This window comes from Geotrypetes seraphini, chromosome 4, assembly GCF_902459505.1.
Source record: "Geotrypetes seraphini chromosome 4, aGeoSer1.1, whole genome shotgun sequence".
NCBI lineage: Eukaryota > Metazoa > Chordata > Amphibia > Gymnophiona > Dermophiidae > Geotrypetes > Geotrypetes seraphini.
In genome coordinates, this window is record NC_047087.1 from 53,417,243 (window position 1) to 53,437,042 (window position 19,800).

General features: G+C 41.5%; 1 protein-coding gene across 1 annotated transcript in view; it reads left to right on the forward strand.

The window, feature by feature from the left end:
* The first annotated feature begins 16,995 nt into the window (after positions 1–16,995).
* TENT4B (terminal nucleotidyltransferase 4B) overlaps positions 16,996–19,800 on the forward strand; it is a 114,659-nt gene continuing 111,854 nt past the window's right edge. The window contains exon 1 of the mRNA XM_033941711.1: positions 16,996–17,526. Coding sequence (XP_033797602.1) covers positions 17,030–17,526 — 497 coding nt within the window. The 5' untranslated portion in view covers positions 16,996–17,029. The remainder of the gene's footprint in view (positions 17,527–19,800) is intronic.

A 19,800-nucleotide genomic window follows, 5' to 3' on the forward strand; every position in this document is an offset into this window, starting at 1 on the left:
GCTTCGGCTCCCTTTTGCCCCGATCGTGTCGGGGGAGGGCAAGAGGGCTTGAGCTCCCTCTTGCCTCGATCGTGTCGGGGGTGCCGCGGTTGGCTGGGGCAAGAGGGCGGGAGTGCGTGCGAGTGGTCCTTCAGGGTGGGGGTACGGGTGCGGGTGGGAGTGCGTGCGAGCGGTCCTTCAGGGTGGGAGTGCGGGTGCGTGCGAGCAGTCCTTCGGGGTGGGGGTGCGAGCGGTCCTGCGGGGGGAAGGTGAATCGGACGTCGGGGGGGGGGGACTATGTAAAAAAATTTTTGTACAACGCGCTCACGCGTATACCGCGCAAGGTTATGCATGGTTTGTAAAAACACATATAACGCGCGCGTTATATGCGTGAAAATACGGTAATAAGAAGGGAATTCAAGATTTAAGCATGGACTGATTTACAGACATAATAAATACGACCAGCCAGCAAAGGTTAGACTTAGTAATTCAACTAGTCACAATAGAAAGATCTCTCCCATACCCTTTTCAGCATTTTGAGAGCTGTCATAGCTAGGACTGGAATAAAAAAAGGGGGGGGGGGGGGATTAAAAACATTTTCTTGTGAATAAAGGTTCATTGTTCCTTTTACCAAATAGAATATAGTTGTGATTGAGCTGAAGCCCAAAGGTATAAGAGGAAACTAAGCACCCCCATAAAGAAAATGCCAAAATAAACATACCACTGTTCATTGACCACCTCATTTCCGTTAGCTAAGTGAACTAAAATAGTAACTACACTACTGCTTAGATACTCATTTTAATGTGATGTGTGGAAACAAGTGGAGAACAAGTCTAAGCTAGAGGTCTGCACGGGAACGGGAATCCCCCCTAACCCACAGGACTCCCACGGGGACCCCCCTCTAGCCAACGGGACTCCTATGGGGATGGAAGGCTTTGGAAGCAGGGTTCGTCCATATAATATAATGGACACTTCAGCCTTAGTAAAAGAGGGGGTTTATAAGTTAATTACCTGAACAGAAAACAAAAAAAGAGTTCCACCAAAGAGATTCCACAAGGAAAACAGCAGCACAAACACAAAAGAAACTGTGGAATTGATGAAACTGTCAGAAGTAATTGCTGCTTTTTTATGGGGACGGGCGGAGATGGAGGTAATTCCTTGCGGGGATGGGTGGGGACGGAGAGGATCCTGACGGGGACGGGTGGGGACGGAGAGGATCCTGGCGGGGACGGGTGGGGTCAGAGAGGATCCTGGCGGGGACGGGTGGGATTTCTGTCCCCGAGCAACTCTCTAGTCTAAGCATGCAAGAAAGATTGCATCCTGACTCCAGTTGAATAGTTAATAAACTAATAGTTCAAGGAGAGGTATGCTGGTAGGGGAGGATTTGCTTTGTGTGAGCACCAACTGGGGTAAGCCTATAACAGATTTCAGATCTGTTAACTATTTCAACATAAGAGGCCCTTTTACTAAAGCTTAACATACACTAGCTACTAAAAAGCCCATAGATATAAAATGGACATCTTTGCATTTATCAAAGGGTAAGCTTTAGTAAAAGAGACCTTAAATCTTGAAATTTTTGTCTTTCAGCCAGACCCTGTGTTTTGCATGTGAGCATATTCTATAAACATGTGTACATGATATGAGTTATTTAAAACCATATCATTGCTGTTAGTTTTATGGTTGTCAAGAAGTACATTCTGTATTTTAAATAAATGAAGCAATTTTTTGTTATCTATTTTGATTGTGTTATTTAACAAATTAGGAAGAAAGCCATATTAAAGTTTAAGCAAATAAAGCTCCCTTGGAAAGTATAGCATGCCTTTAGGCTTGGTTATGTTTATGTAACCCTACTACTTATTATTTCTATAGTGCTACCAGATGCACGCAGCACTGTACTTTAAAACACACAAGAGATGATCTCTGCTCTAAAGAGCTTACAATCTAATTGACAGATAACTCAGGTATATGCTGTCCATGAAGGGAAATACAAAGGGATGAAGAGGTAGAAAGGTTAGGGGGCTACAGTGGAATGAGAAACGGATATGTTGTATTACAGGTTGGAAGGCTTAGGACCAAAACACAACTTTGAGCCCTGCCAGAGATGGAGCCTTATTCAGGCAGGTTGTTCCAGGCATATGGCATAGCAAGGCAGAAGGGGTGAAGTTGGTAGTAGAGGAGAAGGGTACATACAAGAGAGACTTACCTGAAGAACGGAGTTCCCAGGTAGGATATAGGGAGATATAAGAGAGGAGAGATTGAGGAGCCACAGAGTGAATACTATATCATTTGAAAACTTTGCACTAATATAGATGACAGCAGACAAAATCTTTAATGTCTTACTATCTCATAATACTCTAAATCAATGAGAAGAAATAGGGACCTCGAAATTAAGCCTTCTCAAATACAGTTGTAGGCTTTTTCATTCATTGGTCCAAAAGCTTCTCTTATTTATACTCATAATCAAAACTTCTCAAATACATAAGCAGTCGAAAAAGCAGCTATATTCTTAACTCTAATGTCAGCACCCAGTGGAGGCTTTCCATTTCTCTTAGGCTATATTTGGGGCATTCATAATTGCTCTCTTGTATGTTATTATAGCATTTTCAATTCTGTCTCTACAAAAAAGATGGCTTTTGGGGGTTTAATATAAACTTTCAACAGTAACAGTTCTGAATACAAGCATGGTAAGAATAAAAGTTTGAGTGGCTATCAGATTTTCAGCACAAAGTCAGTATATTAAATTTGATTATAACTGAACTTGATGGGCAGCTGTAAATTTTGACCCTTCTGTAGCTTAAAGGTTTCTTAACCTGGAAGGAGTATGAATATCTCAATATGAAATTTCCTAAAGTTCTGTTAGTTATTACCAATAACTTCCTAAAAATCTGAACGAGTGAACGGGCGCCTAGTTGGTTAAGTAGAGGCTCCTAATGGAGAGAATCTAGGCTTGGTTATGCCTGTCCATTTTTGTGTTTACAGTTTTGTTAATATATATATTTATCATGTGTGTTAGAATTTTTGTTCCTGCTGTTACAGTTGTTAAAGATTGAAACAGAAATTGCAAGCATATAAAGTCCATTTCTGGTGCAATGTGTCTGGGAGTCCTGACTATATAGGTAATATCCCCCTTCTCGTGAGTTGTTGCAGAAGAATGAAATTTATATTCTTCAACTCTACCTCCTTCACCAATGGTTGTAGTGACCCCCTATCAGTTTTTCCTTTTGCAGGGGAGTTGAGAAGGTATCTTTCTGATCTTAAATATAATTTATTTCCGATTTTAATCCAAAGTGTGAGGCTTTCCCGTGCTAAGAGGTTTCCATTGACCCTGGGGACAACTCTTCCTGGGAGAGGATGCAGACTCTGTGTTAGAAGTCTGTAGCTCACAGGATTACCTTGGGGTACCTGTCTGACTGCTCTGCATTAGTTTATGTCCATTAACTTGGAATGTAGCTCGTAACCTGATTTATCAGGTGCTTGAGTGCAGCCTGTTTGACTCCCGCATTATTCTGTGGCAGGCTTGCCCGTGTGGCAGTTGCATTTCTTCCCAGTCCCCTGCTGCCAGGTGGATCTGAAGAGATTGAGATAGCAGTTTAATTTCAGTCTGACTGGCAGCTCGTAGATTGCAGTGCTGGACTGAAGTTGATGTTTGAGGCAGTGTCTTCTCCATATTCCAGTTAGTGAAAAAGCTGGAGGAACACCACCAGCATTGATGTCTATGGGGATGTCTATGGGGATGGGAGGGTTTGAATTGGACAGTTTTGAATATTTCTGGGGCTAGAGTTAAGATCCTCAAAAATCATTTACCACAATTTTGGACCTTTGATTTTGGGTTCCTGAGCTATTTTTGGCACAACTGTGCTGCCACAATGGCCCATCTTAGATTTCCTGATTTTGTTTTTAGAGCCTCTGTCTGCCTCAATACCCTCGATTTTGTGTAAATCAGTTCTGATGGACTCCCCAAGGCAGGATGCCCCTACATCATGCCAGATTTGTGGTGGCTGGCTGGGGAGCTCTGGAGCTGTTGGAGAGCAACTTGGCACGGAGCCCAGGAGGAGACAAAAAAAGCCATGAAGGGGTCCTTAGAGTCCTATGGTCAGGGCTTTACCCAGATTTGTAAGTGTAATGTGGAAAGCCTATAAAAATTATTGGGGTTCTTCTGCACCATCCAAGGGAGAGCCACTGGCAGTGCAAGGGGATTTACCTATGTTAAGTGAAACCCCCAGAAGAGGTTCCTGATCCTTTCCCAAAGACCAGTCAGACGAAGAATGGGGAGACTGGAAGTCAGATTCTATACTTCTGCTTCCCAGAGTGTGTCTTCCCTTGTGGGAAACTCAGGGGCCCAGATGGAAGCTGAGAGGTCAAGAGACTGTGGCAGCCCTTGACTGCGGTAAAGACCCAACTGCTTGTTAAGTCGACAGCTCTTCAAGGAATTGCTGCGGGAACTAAAATTGGATCCTTTTTCAGAATTTGGCTACCCAGTGCTTTGTAATGAATGCTCCCAGAATAAGACTACATTTTCCCTTGCAGCCTGATCTCACAGGATTAATCACAGAGCATTGGGAGGCTTGGAGGGCTCTTTATGAGGGCCAAGATGATGTACAAAGTTTTGCTCCTGACTTTCACCAGATGTTTGATCAGCCTAAGGTTGATTTCACTGATTGCCCAAGTTACCAAGCGTACTTCCTTACCTAGTGAGGGATACTGGGCTAGATGGACCATTGGTCTGACCCAGTAAGGCTATTCTTACATAAGGGTGATGTCATCCACGGAGCTTGGTATGGACAATATGAAAAGTGAACTGTCACTTTAAGTTTGGAAAACAAGCATCGCAGGTCTCCACAGCATCGAATCCCTTGATACAGACCAGACAAAGACACCACCGCTCCCCAGCTTCACAGGTTGTCTCTCCTACATCTCATGAGAATCTCAGACAGGGTGAGATACAGAAGGCCTTGAGCATGCGCAGATGCCTCAAGGCCCAGCAAACCAACCGGCGGCAAGCACTTTAACACAGACGATGCACGGTAAGGACAGGGCCGGTCAGGGGGTTAGAAGGCGATAGCGAAGGGAGGGAGCAGCGCCGGTGGCTTCATGGGGTGCAATACTGCCGGTTCCCGGGGTTAGGTGGGGGCTCGCAAATCGATCAATGCTCAGTTTGCGAGTTACAGTTTGCTCGAGTGTTTTGCTCGTCTTGCAAAACACTCGCAAACCGCGTTACTCGCAAACTGAGGTTTGACTGTATTACCGAGCTCCCTATGAAAGAATTCATCAAATACTGCCGGTTCCCGGGGTCAGTTCGGGGATCAGGTGGAACGAATCATCCGAGTTGCCTTTATGGACTATGGGGAAAGTTGCTTTGCTATATGAGTACTTTGGATTGTGAGCATGCTTCTGGAATGAATTATGCAAACCAAGGTACCACTGTATATTCAAACTGCACTGTATACTGGTGCTATCATCGACTTCCTTGGTACTGGCACATCTTGAGCATAGCATTAAACAGCCTCAAGATACCGCTGTCAGCTATCCATTGGAGTATCGAACTCCTCAGGGATTTCCTGTAAGATGACATTGTTCTTCTAGACGACGCTCAAGACATCATCTTCACATGATGTTCTTGCTCGTCTTAACGACACTTCTCTTTGACGCATCAACACTGTTCTTCAGGATGATCATCTTCAAGATACCATCGCTCCTTTCATCATGTCAATCTCATGCTTCGAAGCCTAAGAGGGACACTCATCGGTCCTCTTCCTTGTCTTCATCAGATTGGTACAGAAGATGTCAAAATCTTCTTGTAGATATCATTCTCTCTCGACATACAGTGTCTCCAAGCATTCTATATAACTCAGCCTTACATTTCTGACTCGACTGTTCGCCTACTTTATCTGCACCCGAGTCTTATTGCATTCCTTCGGAATAGTCATCACAGATAACGCCTCCTAGAGGAAAATCTCCTTTAGAAAGACTTTCTTTTACTAGAATACATTAGACAGCTGGGCAAGCCCTGCTGGTCAAATTGGAAGCTGACAATGGTCACAGTGCGGAAGTACTTGGAGGCCTTAGACCAGGGGTGCCCACACTTTTTTGGCTTGCAAACTACTTTTAAATATGACCAAGTCAAATGTATCTACCAACAATAAAATTTTTAAAAACACAAAGCACCTGTACGTAGAGAAAATTTTTTTTTGTTTGCTTTTTTAATTCTTTATTCATTTTTTACACTTTCAATTAAGTGAATACAGTAAAGAAATGTTAATTATAATTTATATTCAGGGTTTTTTTTCCAAAGAGGTCAAGGCAGATGACTTTTAAAATATGCAATGTTACCTCAGTAACAACTATACAGAAATAGACAAATATACCCACTCCCCTTATACCAAATACGCGATAGTGGTTTTTTAGCGTTGGGAGCTGCGCTGAATGCCCCATGCTGCTCCCGACGCTCATAGGCTCCCTGCGCTAAAAACCACTATTGCGGTTTAGTAAAAGGGGGGCCATAGTGCAAAATATATTCAGCAGATATAAATTCTCAAAACGGACACATTTTGATCACTAAATTGAAAATAAAGTCACTTTCCCTACCTTTGTTGTCTGGTGATTTCCATGAGTCTCTGTTGCCACTTCCTTGTGACTGTGCATCCAATCTTTCCTCCTGTATGCTTCCTCCACCGAGAGGCCATTTACAAATTCACCACCCTTTCCATGAAGTTATTTTCTTCAGTGTGTTATTTTTGTACATATTTTCCTGCTGACCAAATCTGCTAAGGGAACAGAGTTAATTACTTAAGGTCCTTTTGGTATGTCTTACTGTTTATGTAAAAATGCTTGAATACACTTCCTCTTTTGGTATGCAAATCTAGTATAGTCATGGTGGATATCCTGAAAACCTGACTGGCTAAGGTTCCCCCAGTACAGATTTGGGAACCCCTGATCTACACCATACCTTTACTTAATCGTCTTCATCCTTCCTGGCTATAATACTTTTTATTTATGTATTTGCTTATTAAGCTGACTTGTAGTTTAAATGGTTTCTTGCTCTAGAATGCTACAAGGTTATGCAATTGTGTAAAGATCAGTGAAGTTCATGATGCATTCAGTTGCAAAATGGACTATGCTCCTGAAGTTGAAATGCTGATCCACGATAGAGGAACTTTCATCTCCTAACTTTGTAATCCTCAATTAACTTTTGTAATCCAAAAAAGATTTCTAAAAAAATAAATTGTGGTGTGTCTGGGCATCTCACAATCTTTTTATACATTGCCTTATCCTCCAATATTTGCTTTTTGCATGAGATATCAGTAGCACTGCTCCAGACTCATGTGTATGTGTGTTTCACCTCCTCTGCATATATCACTCTAGCTCAGGATCCACTGGACATAGACCTAGGACTGAGCTTGACATGCTACATACAGTCTATATACCCAGCAGAAATAACTGAAATAGCAGGTGTGTGTAACCATTTCCTTGTTATTTGAGAGCTGTGGAGAGGAACATAAATAGCCTTACTGGGTCAGACTAATGGTCATTAAGCCCAGTAGCCCATTCTCACAGTGGCCAATCCAGGTCACTAGTACCTGGCCAAAACCCAAGGTGTAGCAATATTCCATGCTACCGAGACAGGGCAAGCAGTGACTTCCCCCATGTCTTTCTCAATAACAGACTATGGACTTTCTCTTCAGGAACTTGTCCAAACCTTTCTTAAAACCAGCTACGCTATCTGCTCTTACCACATCCTCTGGCAACGCGTTCCAGACCTTAACTATTCTCTTAAGTGAAAAAAAATTTCCTCCAATTGGTTTTAAAAGAATTTCCCTGCAACTTCATAGTCTTTGTAATCTTTGACAGAGTGAAAAATTGATCCACTTGCACCTGTTTTACACCACTCGGGATTTTGTAGACTTCAAACATATCTCCCCTCAGCCTCCAAGCTGAAGAGCCTCAACCGTTTTAGTCTTTCCTCATACGAGAGGAGTTCTATCCCCTTTACCATCTTGGTCGCTCTTTGAACCTTTTCCAGTGCCACTATATCTTTCTGGAGATAAGGAGACCAGAATTGAACTCAATACTCCAGATAAGGTCGCACCATGGAGCGATAAAGGGGCATTATAACATTCTTAATCTTGTTAACCATCCCTTTTTAAATAATTCATAGCATCCTATTTGCTTTTTTGGCTGCCACCGCACATTGGTTGGATGCTTGGATAGAGAGCACCTATGGGAGTTGATCAGTGCTCAAGGAGAAAAAAAACCATTGAGGATAGTGTAGAAGGGAAAATTTTCAGGAACTGTAAAGAGATGGGTGGAGTAGAGAGGTGTAAGAGTATGAGAGCACCTATAGTGGCTCTCCCAGCTCATGTCCATAAAACTCCCATTAACTTCACATACTTCTTCCCTCCCCCCTAATCATCAGCCACCAGGTAGTCCTTTCTTTAAATACACAGCCATCTTCTCGCTCACAGGCAACTGCAAGATAAGCACATACAGAACATGGAATCATAAAATATTCTGACTGAAGTTAACAAGGAATGCTAGATATTTTGAATGGTGAGTTGTAAGGAAAAACACCCTAGCTCCATTAATACCACAATAATTTCATTTTTATTAACCTTTTTAGCCAATTATTTAAGAACATACGAATTCCCATACTGGGACAGACCGAAGGTCCATCAAGCCCAGGATCTGGTTTCCAACAGTGGCCAATCCAGGGCCCAAGTAGCTAGATCCCAAGTAGTAAACTTAGCTTTTCTCTAAAATGTAACTCTATCTTCCCCCTTGCTCTTCCCTTCTATATATAAGCTCATGTAAACCTTTCCCTTCTCTTCTTATATTTTAAGTTCTTGTAAACTGTGTCGAGCTCCACTTCCGTGGAGATGATGCGGTATATAAACTTAAGGTTTAGTTTAGTTTAAAACAGATTTTAAACTGCTTATCCCAGGAATAAGCAGTGGATTTCCCCAAAGCCATCTCAATAATAGCCTATGGACTTCTAGGAAATTATTCAAAACTTTTAAAAAATCCTGTTAAGCTAATTGATTTCACCACATTCTCTGGCAATGAATTCCAGAGTTTAATTACATGTGTGAAGAAATATTTTCTCTTGTTTGTTTTAAATCTACTACAGTACTTATTAGTACTGCCCTGCAACAATGATTAAACAATTACAAACAATTCAAAATACAGCTCTGAGACTCGTATACTCATTGAGGAAACACGACCACATTACAGAAGCATACATCAACTCACACTGGCTTCCAATACAGGAAAGAATACTATTTAAATTGTACTGTATACTACTTAAAACTATAAATGGAGACAGCTCAACCTACCTGAACAACCGCCTCATCCAAACTACCTCAACCAGGCATAGAAAAACACACACCCCATTCAAAGAAGTATAAGATGGCCTACTAGCCACTCAAGCAGCAAAATTAGATAACCAAATCACCAATCTACTGATGATAACCCCAGACTACAAGATGTTCAGAAAGGAAATAACTATACTCTTCACGAAATCCCTGAAAAAGGCTTAATACCACGAGTACCTTCCTTCTTCTCATCTCCCAAACCCACTGATACTACTTGACCCACTCCTGGAAATGACATGTGATCTTACTTTGTAACTCTCCATCTATAACTCTTTTTGTAATCCGCCTTGAACTGCAAGGTAATGGCGGAATAGAAATCTCTGATGTAATGTAATTAGCTTCATCGTATGCCTTGTAGTCCTAGTATTTTTGGAAAGAGTAAAGCAATTCACATCTACCCTTTCCACTCCATTCAGTATTTTATAGACCACTATCATATCACCCCTGAACCATCTCTTCTCCAAGCTGAAGAGCCCTAGCCGCTTTAGCCTTTCCTTATAGGGAAGTCGTCCCATCCCTTTTTATCCTTTTCATCACCCTTCTCTGTACCTTTTGTAATTCTGTTACATCTTTTTTGAGATATGGCAACTAGAATTGCACACAGTATTTGAGGTGTGCCCATACTATAGAGTGATACAAGAGTATTATAACATTTTACATTCTATTTGCTTTTTTAGCTCCTGCCACACATTGAGCTGAGAGTTTCAACATGTCCTCAATAATAACACCAAGATACTTTTCCTGCGCAGTTATTCTTAAAACGGACCCCTACATCAGATATCTATAGTTTGGGTTTCTCTTTCCCAAATGCATCACTTTGCACTTGCTCACATTAAACATCATCTGCCTCTTTTTTTTGATCAGTCTCCCAGGCCTTCTTGCAATTTTTCACAATCCTCTTGTGATTTAACAACTTTATCAGTAAATTTAATTCTCTCACTATATTCCAGTCTCTAGATCATTGATAAATATGTTAAAAATCAGCAATCCCAGCACAGACCACTGGGGAACCTCACTATTTAGCCTTCTCCATTGAGAATATTGACCATTTAAATCTACTGTTTTCTGTCTTTTCAACCAGTTCTTAATCCATAATAGGACATTGCTTCCTATCCCATGACTCTAATTTCCTCGGAAGTCTTTCATGAGATACTTTGTCAAATGCCTTTTGAAAATCCAAATACACAATATCAACTGACTGATCTTTATCCACATGTTAACCCCTTCAAAGAAATGCAGTAGATTGGTGAGGGAAGATTTCCCTTGACTAAATCTGTGTTGGCTTCCTCTCATTAATCCATGCTTATGTATATGTTCTGTCAGACTCACCGGAATATAATTTCCCGGATCGCCTCTGGAACCTTTTTTAAAAATCAGTGTCACATTGGCCACCCTCCAGTCTTCCAGTACTATGCTGGGTTTTGAAGAAAAATTACTACCAGTAGCTCTGAAATGTATACCATCTGGTCCAGGTGATTTGCTATTCTTCAGTTTGTCAAACTGAACCATTACATCTTCCAGTGTTACAGAGAATTGTTTGAGTTTCTCTGATTCATCAGAATTTAATACCATTTCTGGAACCAGTATCTCCCCCACATATACTGGTATTCATAAGGCGGTTTAAAAGTAGTTGTAGTAGTTGGGAGACGTAGTGTGTTTGTTTGCCTAGGGCCCATCAAATGATTATACACCTACCCTTTTGATAAGATGTTGATAAGATCAGCGTAATGACTTGGGTATAGGAACAGGTAATTTTCTGTAATAGGTAAATGTATAGCTGTTTCTTTTTGTTTGCTTGAACTTGCTATTTTAGGGGGAGGCTCCCTCTTTGAGAACTAGAAAATTCTGTGTGTATGCTTTTACTACTTTTTTTTTCCTTGTGATGAGTATTTTAGCTATGCCTATTTTTTGTTGTAACATGAGATGTTTTGTTTTCAAGCTGGTCTTGTTAATAAAACTTGAAAAAAAAAATCTTAAATAATTTTTGTAACAAATGTCTTCTTGAGATTTAAGGATAGTTGAATTTTAAAACTGTTTTAGTCAACAATCAGTTTTGCTAGTCAGACTGATGGTTGGTCCAGGTAAAATCACAGCCTACCCCACTCTTAACAATTTCAGCTTCAGCAGTAGTGAGATCTTTCTGCCATCCCTCAGTTTTCTTTGTTCATGACTACTGCCATCCACTTTCAAAGTTGACATTGGTCCAGCCACTTGAGGCTACCAAGAATCTAGAGGCTACCAAGAATCACCATCTACACGTTTAATTCTAGATGCTAGTCTTGTCGTTTTTGAGATTTCTCTGAGAACAAACAGGCCTTCCTAATTTCACATCTGGGTTATGTCAACCGTCATGGATGCTTGCTAGAAAGTTGTAGTTAGAAGTTTCTCGAAATGCCATACTATGAATGTGTGAATATCTTACCACCTTAAGTGTAAGTGCCAAAGCTTGAAGAATGATATGAAATTTTGCAGCTAAGATTTAATACACCAATCTCATGGAAGTCATACAAGAACCTTCTGTAATAAATCTCAGTACTCCACCACTCTAATCACAGAATTATATGTGTAATAATCAATGTAGTTTTAAAAAAAAATTATAATTTGAAGTGCTCAGACCCACAACCAAGTGCTAATTGTGTTATACTATATAGCATGGGTTGCCATTGGGACCATCATGGCACTCACAGGTCCTACCGCCAAACTGTTATTGCTCCACCACTTTATTTGATCGGCAATATATTTAATAAAATGTACTTATCTTAAGATGTTGAAGACTGTGGCGGCATTTCAAGGCAAACCCATGCTGCAAACTAAACTTAAAAACTCCCAAAGCTGCAACCTTCATACCTGCCCCCCTTTATTCGAGTTTTGCAATCCAAATGCTTCTTTAGGAGGGGATGCTAAAAATAACAAAAATAAAATCAACCACACATCTCTACAGGTACTCACATTTTTTATAAATTGTAACTTATTCAATTTAATCTACATTTAATCTGTAATAAATACCTTAATCGGCTTCCATACAAGGACAAACTAACAGACCAACTTCTGACAAAGTGCATACTTCCTACATTTCTTGTCTGACAAAGTGCATACTTTCTACATGTCTATCAACTGCTACGATCACTTTATTTAAATCTCCCCACTACAGATGATGTCAATTGCTGGCAGGAGACTATTGGTTGAAAGCTGAACGATGTGTTTCAAAGCTGAAACCATTCTATATCCGCATTTAAACACAAAGGGTTAAGCGCAAGCCAATTAAAAATAAACTTTTGCTCTTGTAGTAACAGGTGTCTCAATACCTGTTACTACAAGAGCAAATGTGTAAAAGAGAGGCTGGCGGAATAGGGAATTCAAGGAAAAGAGGAGTATGGTGTTTAAAAAGGAACAAGATGAATAGGGTGTTTAAAAAAGAGGAGCTGGGAAAGAAAGGGTATATGTATATGAGAGATATTTTGGATTGAAAAAAAAAAGATGAGAAAGACAGAACACCAGAGTTGGGATGAGAGGGGAACAGCAAGGCCAGCCTGCCACTAGGTGGACTAGCACCTCTGTCCCAAAGACAGAGATAGTAGGGAAACTTGGTAAAACCGCCTTGGAAACCCATTAGGAATGCAAAAATTTTGAAGTCTCAGTTGTGCTCATTACAAATCCTGGAATTGGTAGATGGATCTCGATGGGTCACTATCAGAGCATTGGATGGACCATTCGGGTCTTTATCTGCTGTCATCTACTGTTACTATGTAGTTTGTACTGTAAGACAGCTGGCAGAAATAATTTGCTGTGATTTAAGAGGTTTTTATCCTTGCATTTAAATGTAATCTTCCAGTAGGACACTATATTCCAAAATGGCAGCACTGGACCCTACATGATGCATTCTGGGATACACCAAGTGGGGTCAGACTGCCAAATAAGAGAATGTTTTCCTTATTTAGTAGTTTCTGGTCAGACTTCCAAATAAAGGAAAAATTTGTTGCACAGGAAGGTTGCCAGGTACTAGTGACATGGATTGGCCACCGTGAGGATGGGCTACTGGGCTAGATGGATCATTGGTCTGACCTAGTAAGGTTATTCTTATGTTCTAATATATGAATGGGAATCACTCCTGCCTCTTCTTCAAGGTACTTAGGGTAGGGTCTAAGGGGCACGGAGTTCATGGGGAAGGTCACTAGACAAGAGGCATATATATGTTTATATAAGTCAATGGGGGTTTTCTTGTGGAGAAGGGATCAGGGGATTTTTTTTGAAGGATGGGTAGAGGCAACCCCTCACATGGTAGTAAATCCATGAACCAATCACAGCTCACACCCTGACAGCAAAAATGGTCAGGAAAGCAAAGATGCAAATGGAAGAAAAATAGAAGACACAGTAAAACGGGGAGCCAAGACATTTTTTAGATATATTAGTGACAGGAAGAAGTGCAAAAGTGGCATTGTGAGACTCAAAGGTGAAGAGGAGAAATATGTAGAAGCTGATAAAGAAAAGGCTGAATTGCTTAACAAATACTTCTGTTCACGGCTGAAGCGCTGGGAATGGAACTGCAGAAGACAAACATGAATAGAGATGAAGGAGTGGTAGACCCTGATTGATTTTCAGAGGGTTGTGTTCATGAAGAGCTAGCTAAAATTAAGGTAGACAAAGCGATGGAGCCAGATGGTGTACATCCAAGGGTGCTGTAGGAACTTAGGGAAGTTCTGGTACTGGTAGCTCTGCTGATGGACCTTTTCAATGAGTCTCTAGAGTTGGGAGAGGACTGGAGCAGGGCAGATGTGGTCCCTCTCCACAAAAGTGGAAGTAAGGAAGAAGTAGGGAATTACAGGCTCGTAAGTCTGACTTCTGTGATAAGCAAATTAATGGAAATGCTTTTAAAATGGAATGGTGAAGTTTTTGGAATCCTGTGGATTACAGAACCAGAGGCAACATGGATTCACTAGAAGTAAGTCTTGTCAGACAAATCTGATCAGTTTCTTTGACTGGGTGATCAGAGAATTGGATAGAGGATGTGCGCTAGATGTGGTGTATTTAGATTTTAGCAAAGTCTTTGAAAGTGTTCCACAAAGATGTCTAATAAATAAACTGAGTGCCCTCTGGATGGGTCCCAAAGTAACTGGCTGCGTCAAGAACTGGTTGAGTGGAAGGCGACAGAGAGTAGTGATCAATGGAGATCGCTGTGAGGAAAGGGATGTTACCAGTGGTGTGCTTCAAGCTTCTGTTCTGTTTAACATTTTAATAAATGATATTGCTGAAGGGCTGTCGAGTAAGATTTGCCTCTTTGTGGTTGATACCAAAATCGGCAATAGAGTAGACACACCTGATGAAGCTTGAAGAACAGTCTGAAATTTTGCAGCTAAAATCTGATGCTAAGAAATGCAAGCTCATGTATTTGGGCTGCAAAAAATCCCGAGGGAACGATACAGTTTAGGGGATAAAGAACTTTTGTGCACGAAAGAGCGGGACTTGGTTGTGATAGTATGTGATGGTCTTAAGGTGACTAAACAGGTTGAAAAGGCAAAGGTGAAAGCTGGAAGGATGCTAGGGTGCATAGGGAGAGGTATGGCCAGTAGGAAAAAGGAGATATTGATGCCCCTATATAAGACTTTGGTGAGACCTGGTTGTTGTGGAGACTGCACCTTCAAAAAGATATAAAAAGGATGGAGTTGGTCCAGAGGAAGGCTACTAAAATTTTCTGTGGTCTTCATCATATGATGTATGGGGGACAGACTCAAAGATCTGAATATGTATACTTTGGATGAAAGGGGGGCTATGATAGAGATGTTTAAATGCTTATTTGTCATAAAAGTGCATGAGGCAAATATATTTCATTTGAAAGGAAGCTCCAGAATGAGAGGGCATAAGATGAAAAGGTGATAGGCTCCAGGGTAATCTAAGGAAATCCTTTTTTACAGAAGGGTGGCAGATGCATGGAATAGTAGAGGTGATGCAGACAAGGACTGTTTCTGTATTCAAGAAAGCATGGGACAGGCATATAGAATCTCTTAGGGAGAGGAGGAGATAGTGGATGCTGTGGAAGGGCTGTCTGGAAGGGCCATTTGGCCTTTATCTGCCATCATGTTTCTAAAAGAGGAATTATTCTAGACCTAGGATCCAGATTCAGGTCAGGTTTCAAGGTGCATTTGTTTCAAATTATGTTCAACCGCCAATGATGGAAGATGTGAGGGACTGGATTCTGTGAATGGGCTTATCTGATCTTCTTTTCAGTTGAGATTTGTCAACCACTGTGTTCTTGTTTGACAATAATTTCTGTGACTTGTGTTAAATGTGTTACCTCTTTTCATAATGAATTTAAGAAGTTCCCCTTTTTTCTTATTTGAGATTTGTAACTCTCTTTGACCTATATGTTAGTGAATAGCAATATGATAAATGATCTTCCTATGAATCTTAGAATAGCTACTGACTAGTTTAGACAGCATCTTTAAACTTGTCTATTCCAAAATATGATTCTATAATAAAGATTTTAGATTATGATTGGTGTAATCTTGTATCTTCCCTAGTTATGCCTTTTTTTTTTTTGCCAACTTTCAGTTGGTCCTCAATGATTATGCATGAGCTAAATCTGCATATACCAGATTTGTAATAGAGGCAGGTTTTTTTTTTTTGTTTTGTTTTGTTTTAGCTCACATGGATTTATTCTGGATATATTGAAAACCTACGGTGTGCCCAGAACACGTTTTGGAACGTCTTGTTCTCTTCAAAAATTGTCTCATAAACCTGAAACCGGACTCATATTATATGATCCCTTAAGAATCTGTATTTCTAAAGTATGCATTGTTGACCTTCAAGGTATATTTCACCAGCTTCCTGACCTATGCAAATTAATCTGGTTTTCAGCTCAGAAGCTTACTGTGCATATTCCACCTAGCGATTCTAAACTATTCTCTGATTCTTATAGAGTTAGCAGTGTTCTTTATTTACTAAGGAACAGCTTTTCACTGTACTTTAAGCCAAACAATAAAAAGTGACTAAAACAATTGCTTTAACGCCCCTAGCATCTTATCTAGCCATTGATCTAAATCAATGCGTCTTACCCTGAAGTTTCAAGTGAAAATGACTCCTTACTTTCGCACAGTCGATACAAGCCCGCTTCGTTTATCTCCTCAGTCCCCATCTCATACGACCCGTTCCGCTCTTCCAGACTCCGCCTCGCATGTACATTCTTCAGCTACGTAGGCCCGCCTCCCATTTCCCTTATTACGTAAAGAACTTTTTTCGCTCCCTTGTTACGCCACACAGTTGAAGTTTCGGGGCCACGCCCCTTCGGGGAGCGCGAGCAAGCGCAGTGCTCTTCCACAGTCGCCATTGCACTGGGAACCCAGCAGTGACAGGGTCTAGTGGGGGTGAAGCAGTGCTAGGTGCGGCAGGAGCTGCTGGCGCTTCTTTGAACCGTTCGCTACACGTGTTAACGCGTCTCCCCTATTTGGTTTTTTTTTTTTTCTTCTCTCGGTTACTGTGGCAGCGGGTGGACAGCGCGTGCAGAGTTTCATTCTTTTTTTTTTTTTTTTTGTCCTTCTTTTCTTCTTTATTTATTTAAAAGAAAACAACGGCTGAGCCGGGAACGTGCTGGGCCAGCTGCGCGAGGCGTCGGGCAGGGAGCGCGCGCGCGCTCGCGCGCTGGGCTGGGGAGGGCGGGGGGAGGAGGTTGGGGGCGAAGTCGCCGTTTGATGGATCCGAGGATCGCCTGGTTTCAGCCAGAACAGCTCGGACCTTCTAACAGCCTGTGGATGCAGATTTGGGAAACGACTCAGGGACTGAGGAACCTGTACTTCAATAACAACTGCAGCTCTCCCGGCAGCGGCGGCACTAGCGGCGTTTCCTCTGGCAGCAGCGGGGGCGGTACGGAGCAGGGTGGCGGTAGCATGTTCCGGGATAGGCTGGGCCAGGCAGCCGGGGAGCTCGCGGAACAGAGGGATTTTCTACCCCTGGAAACCACTAACAACAACAACAACCAGCTGTTCCTCAACAACCCCGCCGCCGGTGGCTGGAGAAGGGGTCTGGACTCTGGCAACAGGAATAAGAGGAAGCGGGATAACAAGGCCAGCACTTACGGACTCAACTACAGCCTGCTGCTTGGCGGCGGCCTAGGCGTGGACGGCATCGGAGCAGGTGGCTACACCGGCACCCCCTGGAAGTGCAGGAACTACAGCGAAGCCGTGGTGGGGTGAGTGAAGAAATCCCGGCCTTTATGTCCCCTTTCCCACCCTTGCTCATTTTTTTCCTACGGACACCCGGCTGTGTATGATTTCTGGCATTAGCGCGCTATTTAATTTGGTCGATTGTTGCGAAGTGTTGAATGTGGAAATTATACCCTGGGGACATTTCAGAATAATAGAGGGAATGGGGGCGGGGCAAGTTGCTGCTTGTACAGGTATTACAAAAATAAATGTGATAATAGAAATATACAGTATTTCTATCTGTACACACACAATTTTCCAAGTGCGTTTTTGTATTATTTCTACGAATATTATTGTTAATGTGGTGTATTAAGTAAATATTGTATTATTTCTGAGGGAGTTGAGGGGTCGTCAGCTCTGTGCTTGATTGCAGTTATTGTCATTTCGTTCTGAACGCATCTGGCCTTTGGCTGCTTTAGGTAATAGAAAAGCAGCTGTGCGTTTGAAAATAAGCAAGTTTATAGGCCTTGGGGTTGCTGTAAAAGGACTTCGACTTTCTTCTGTGCCCACTTAATATATGCTTTAAGTCACTCTGTAATTGGTTGCTTTCTTTTGGGTGCAAAGTATTATTGGGAAACTTTTCCAGACTTTCTTAAACATAAATGTTGTACCTTTGTCTTAATTGACTTGCTAGTATTTGAAGAATACTTAAGTGAAACATTAATCTCATAACTTCAAAATGATAACCTTATCAGCTGTCCTGATAAGTAGCAAATACATAATGTTTGAGGGGTGCTAAGCACAACACAAAATATCCCTCTGGATACAGCAAAGGAGCTCACTCAATATTAGGGTTGCTCAGCAGGCATTGCACTTGTGATGCTGGAGTTATGCATTTTTATAGAATAGCACTTAGTCAGTGATAAGTACACCATTCGGTGTATAGTTGGTTTCCTTAACTCCAGAGCACACAGCTGACATTATGAATAGCTTTGTTTTTAAGTATTTACAAAGTGCATGGGAACTCCTGATATTGCTTGGTTGAAATAGAGAATGGCAAGCCAAGAATATAGGGAAGTGGAGGAGTGACCTAGTGGTTAAAGCAGCTGCCTCAGCCCCCTGAGGTTGAGTTTGATTCCCACTGCTGCTCCTTGTAACTCTGGGCAAGTCACTTAACCCAGGTACAAAATAAGTACCTGTCTAAAATATATAAACTGCTTTGATTGTGTAAACCACAAAGAAAAAGCAGTAAACAAGTCCCATCCCCTTACCTGAGTCTAAAGCGATATATGTTTCATTTGTAGGTTTGAAACTCTCTGCTTTTGTGTTTGAAAATAGTGGCAGTTCATCAAATTTTGCATACATATGTTTATTTTATTCTTGATATACTGCTGCTTTCCTACACATAGATCAATGTGGTTTACTATACTTCTTCCTCAATATTTGCAGGGGTTAAGGGCAGAGCTGGCCTGCAAATATTAAAAAACTGCGAATAACTTTTAGGGCTGGCTCTGACCCATCCCCGTCTCCCTCCTGCGTCTCGGACCTTCCTCAGACCTTACCTGGTGGTCTAGCGCGGTGACACGGCACAGGATTGATCTACCTATGCTCCTGCCATGTGCAGAGCCGTCATCAAAATGGCTGTCGTGAGATTTGCATATAATAGAGGTGTCGGACTTGTAAATCTGCCTCATGCATATTCAAGACAGGTTTAAGAACCACTGCTCTACTCTAATGGAATTGTACCTAGGGATAATATGTCTGTAATTTATTGAGAGCAAATGGTAGGAGCCCTTGAGACTGAGATATCAACCAAGATACCAGAAGCATGTAAAAGTAGGTCTCGTGTGCCAGAGTTAGAGAAAGTGTGGTCATAGAATGGGTATTAAAGTGATCCACTTGGATGATCCATGTGAGTTAGATGGTTCATCCAGGAGATCAGGCGAAGGTTTGATTGAGACTAATCCTGAGGAATAATTATGGCTGGTAGGGCCTTGCGCAGTTTGAGTATTTTCTGCGAGAAGGCCACAGCCAAGTTTTCAAACGATGGAAGAGTATTTTTATCTGGTGGAGTTTTTATTGATAATAGAGGAGGTAAAGCGATAAAGACATTGTGCTGGATTAGTGGTTGACTTAATCAGTTTAGAGAAATGAGGCCTATATTTTGAAATTTCCTAACAATCTTTGCATTATATCAAATTATTTATCAGAGTTTTTACATCTATCAAGTGTCTAAAATGTATTAATATTGTGGTAGAGACCGGAAGTTAGAAACTGAAACTGCTATCAAAGCTACCTAATTACTTTTGGCCAAAACAAAA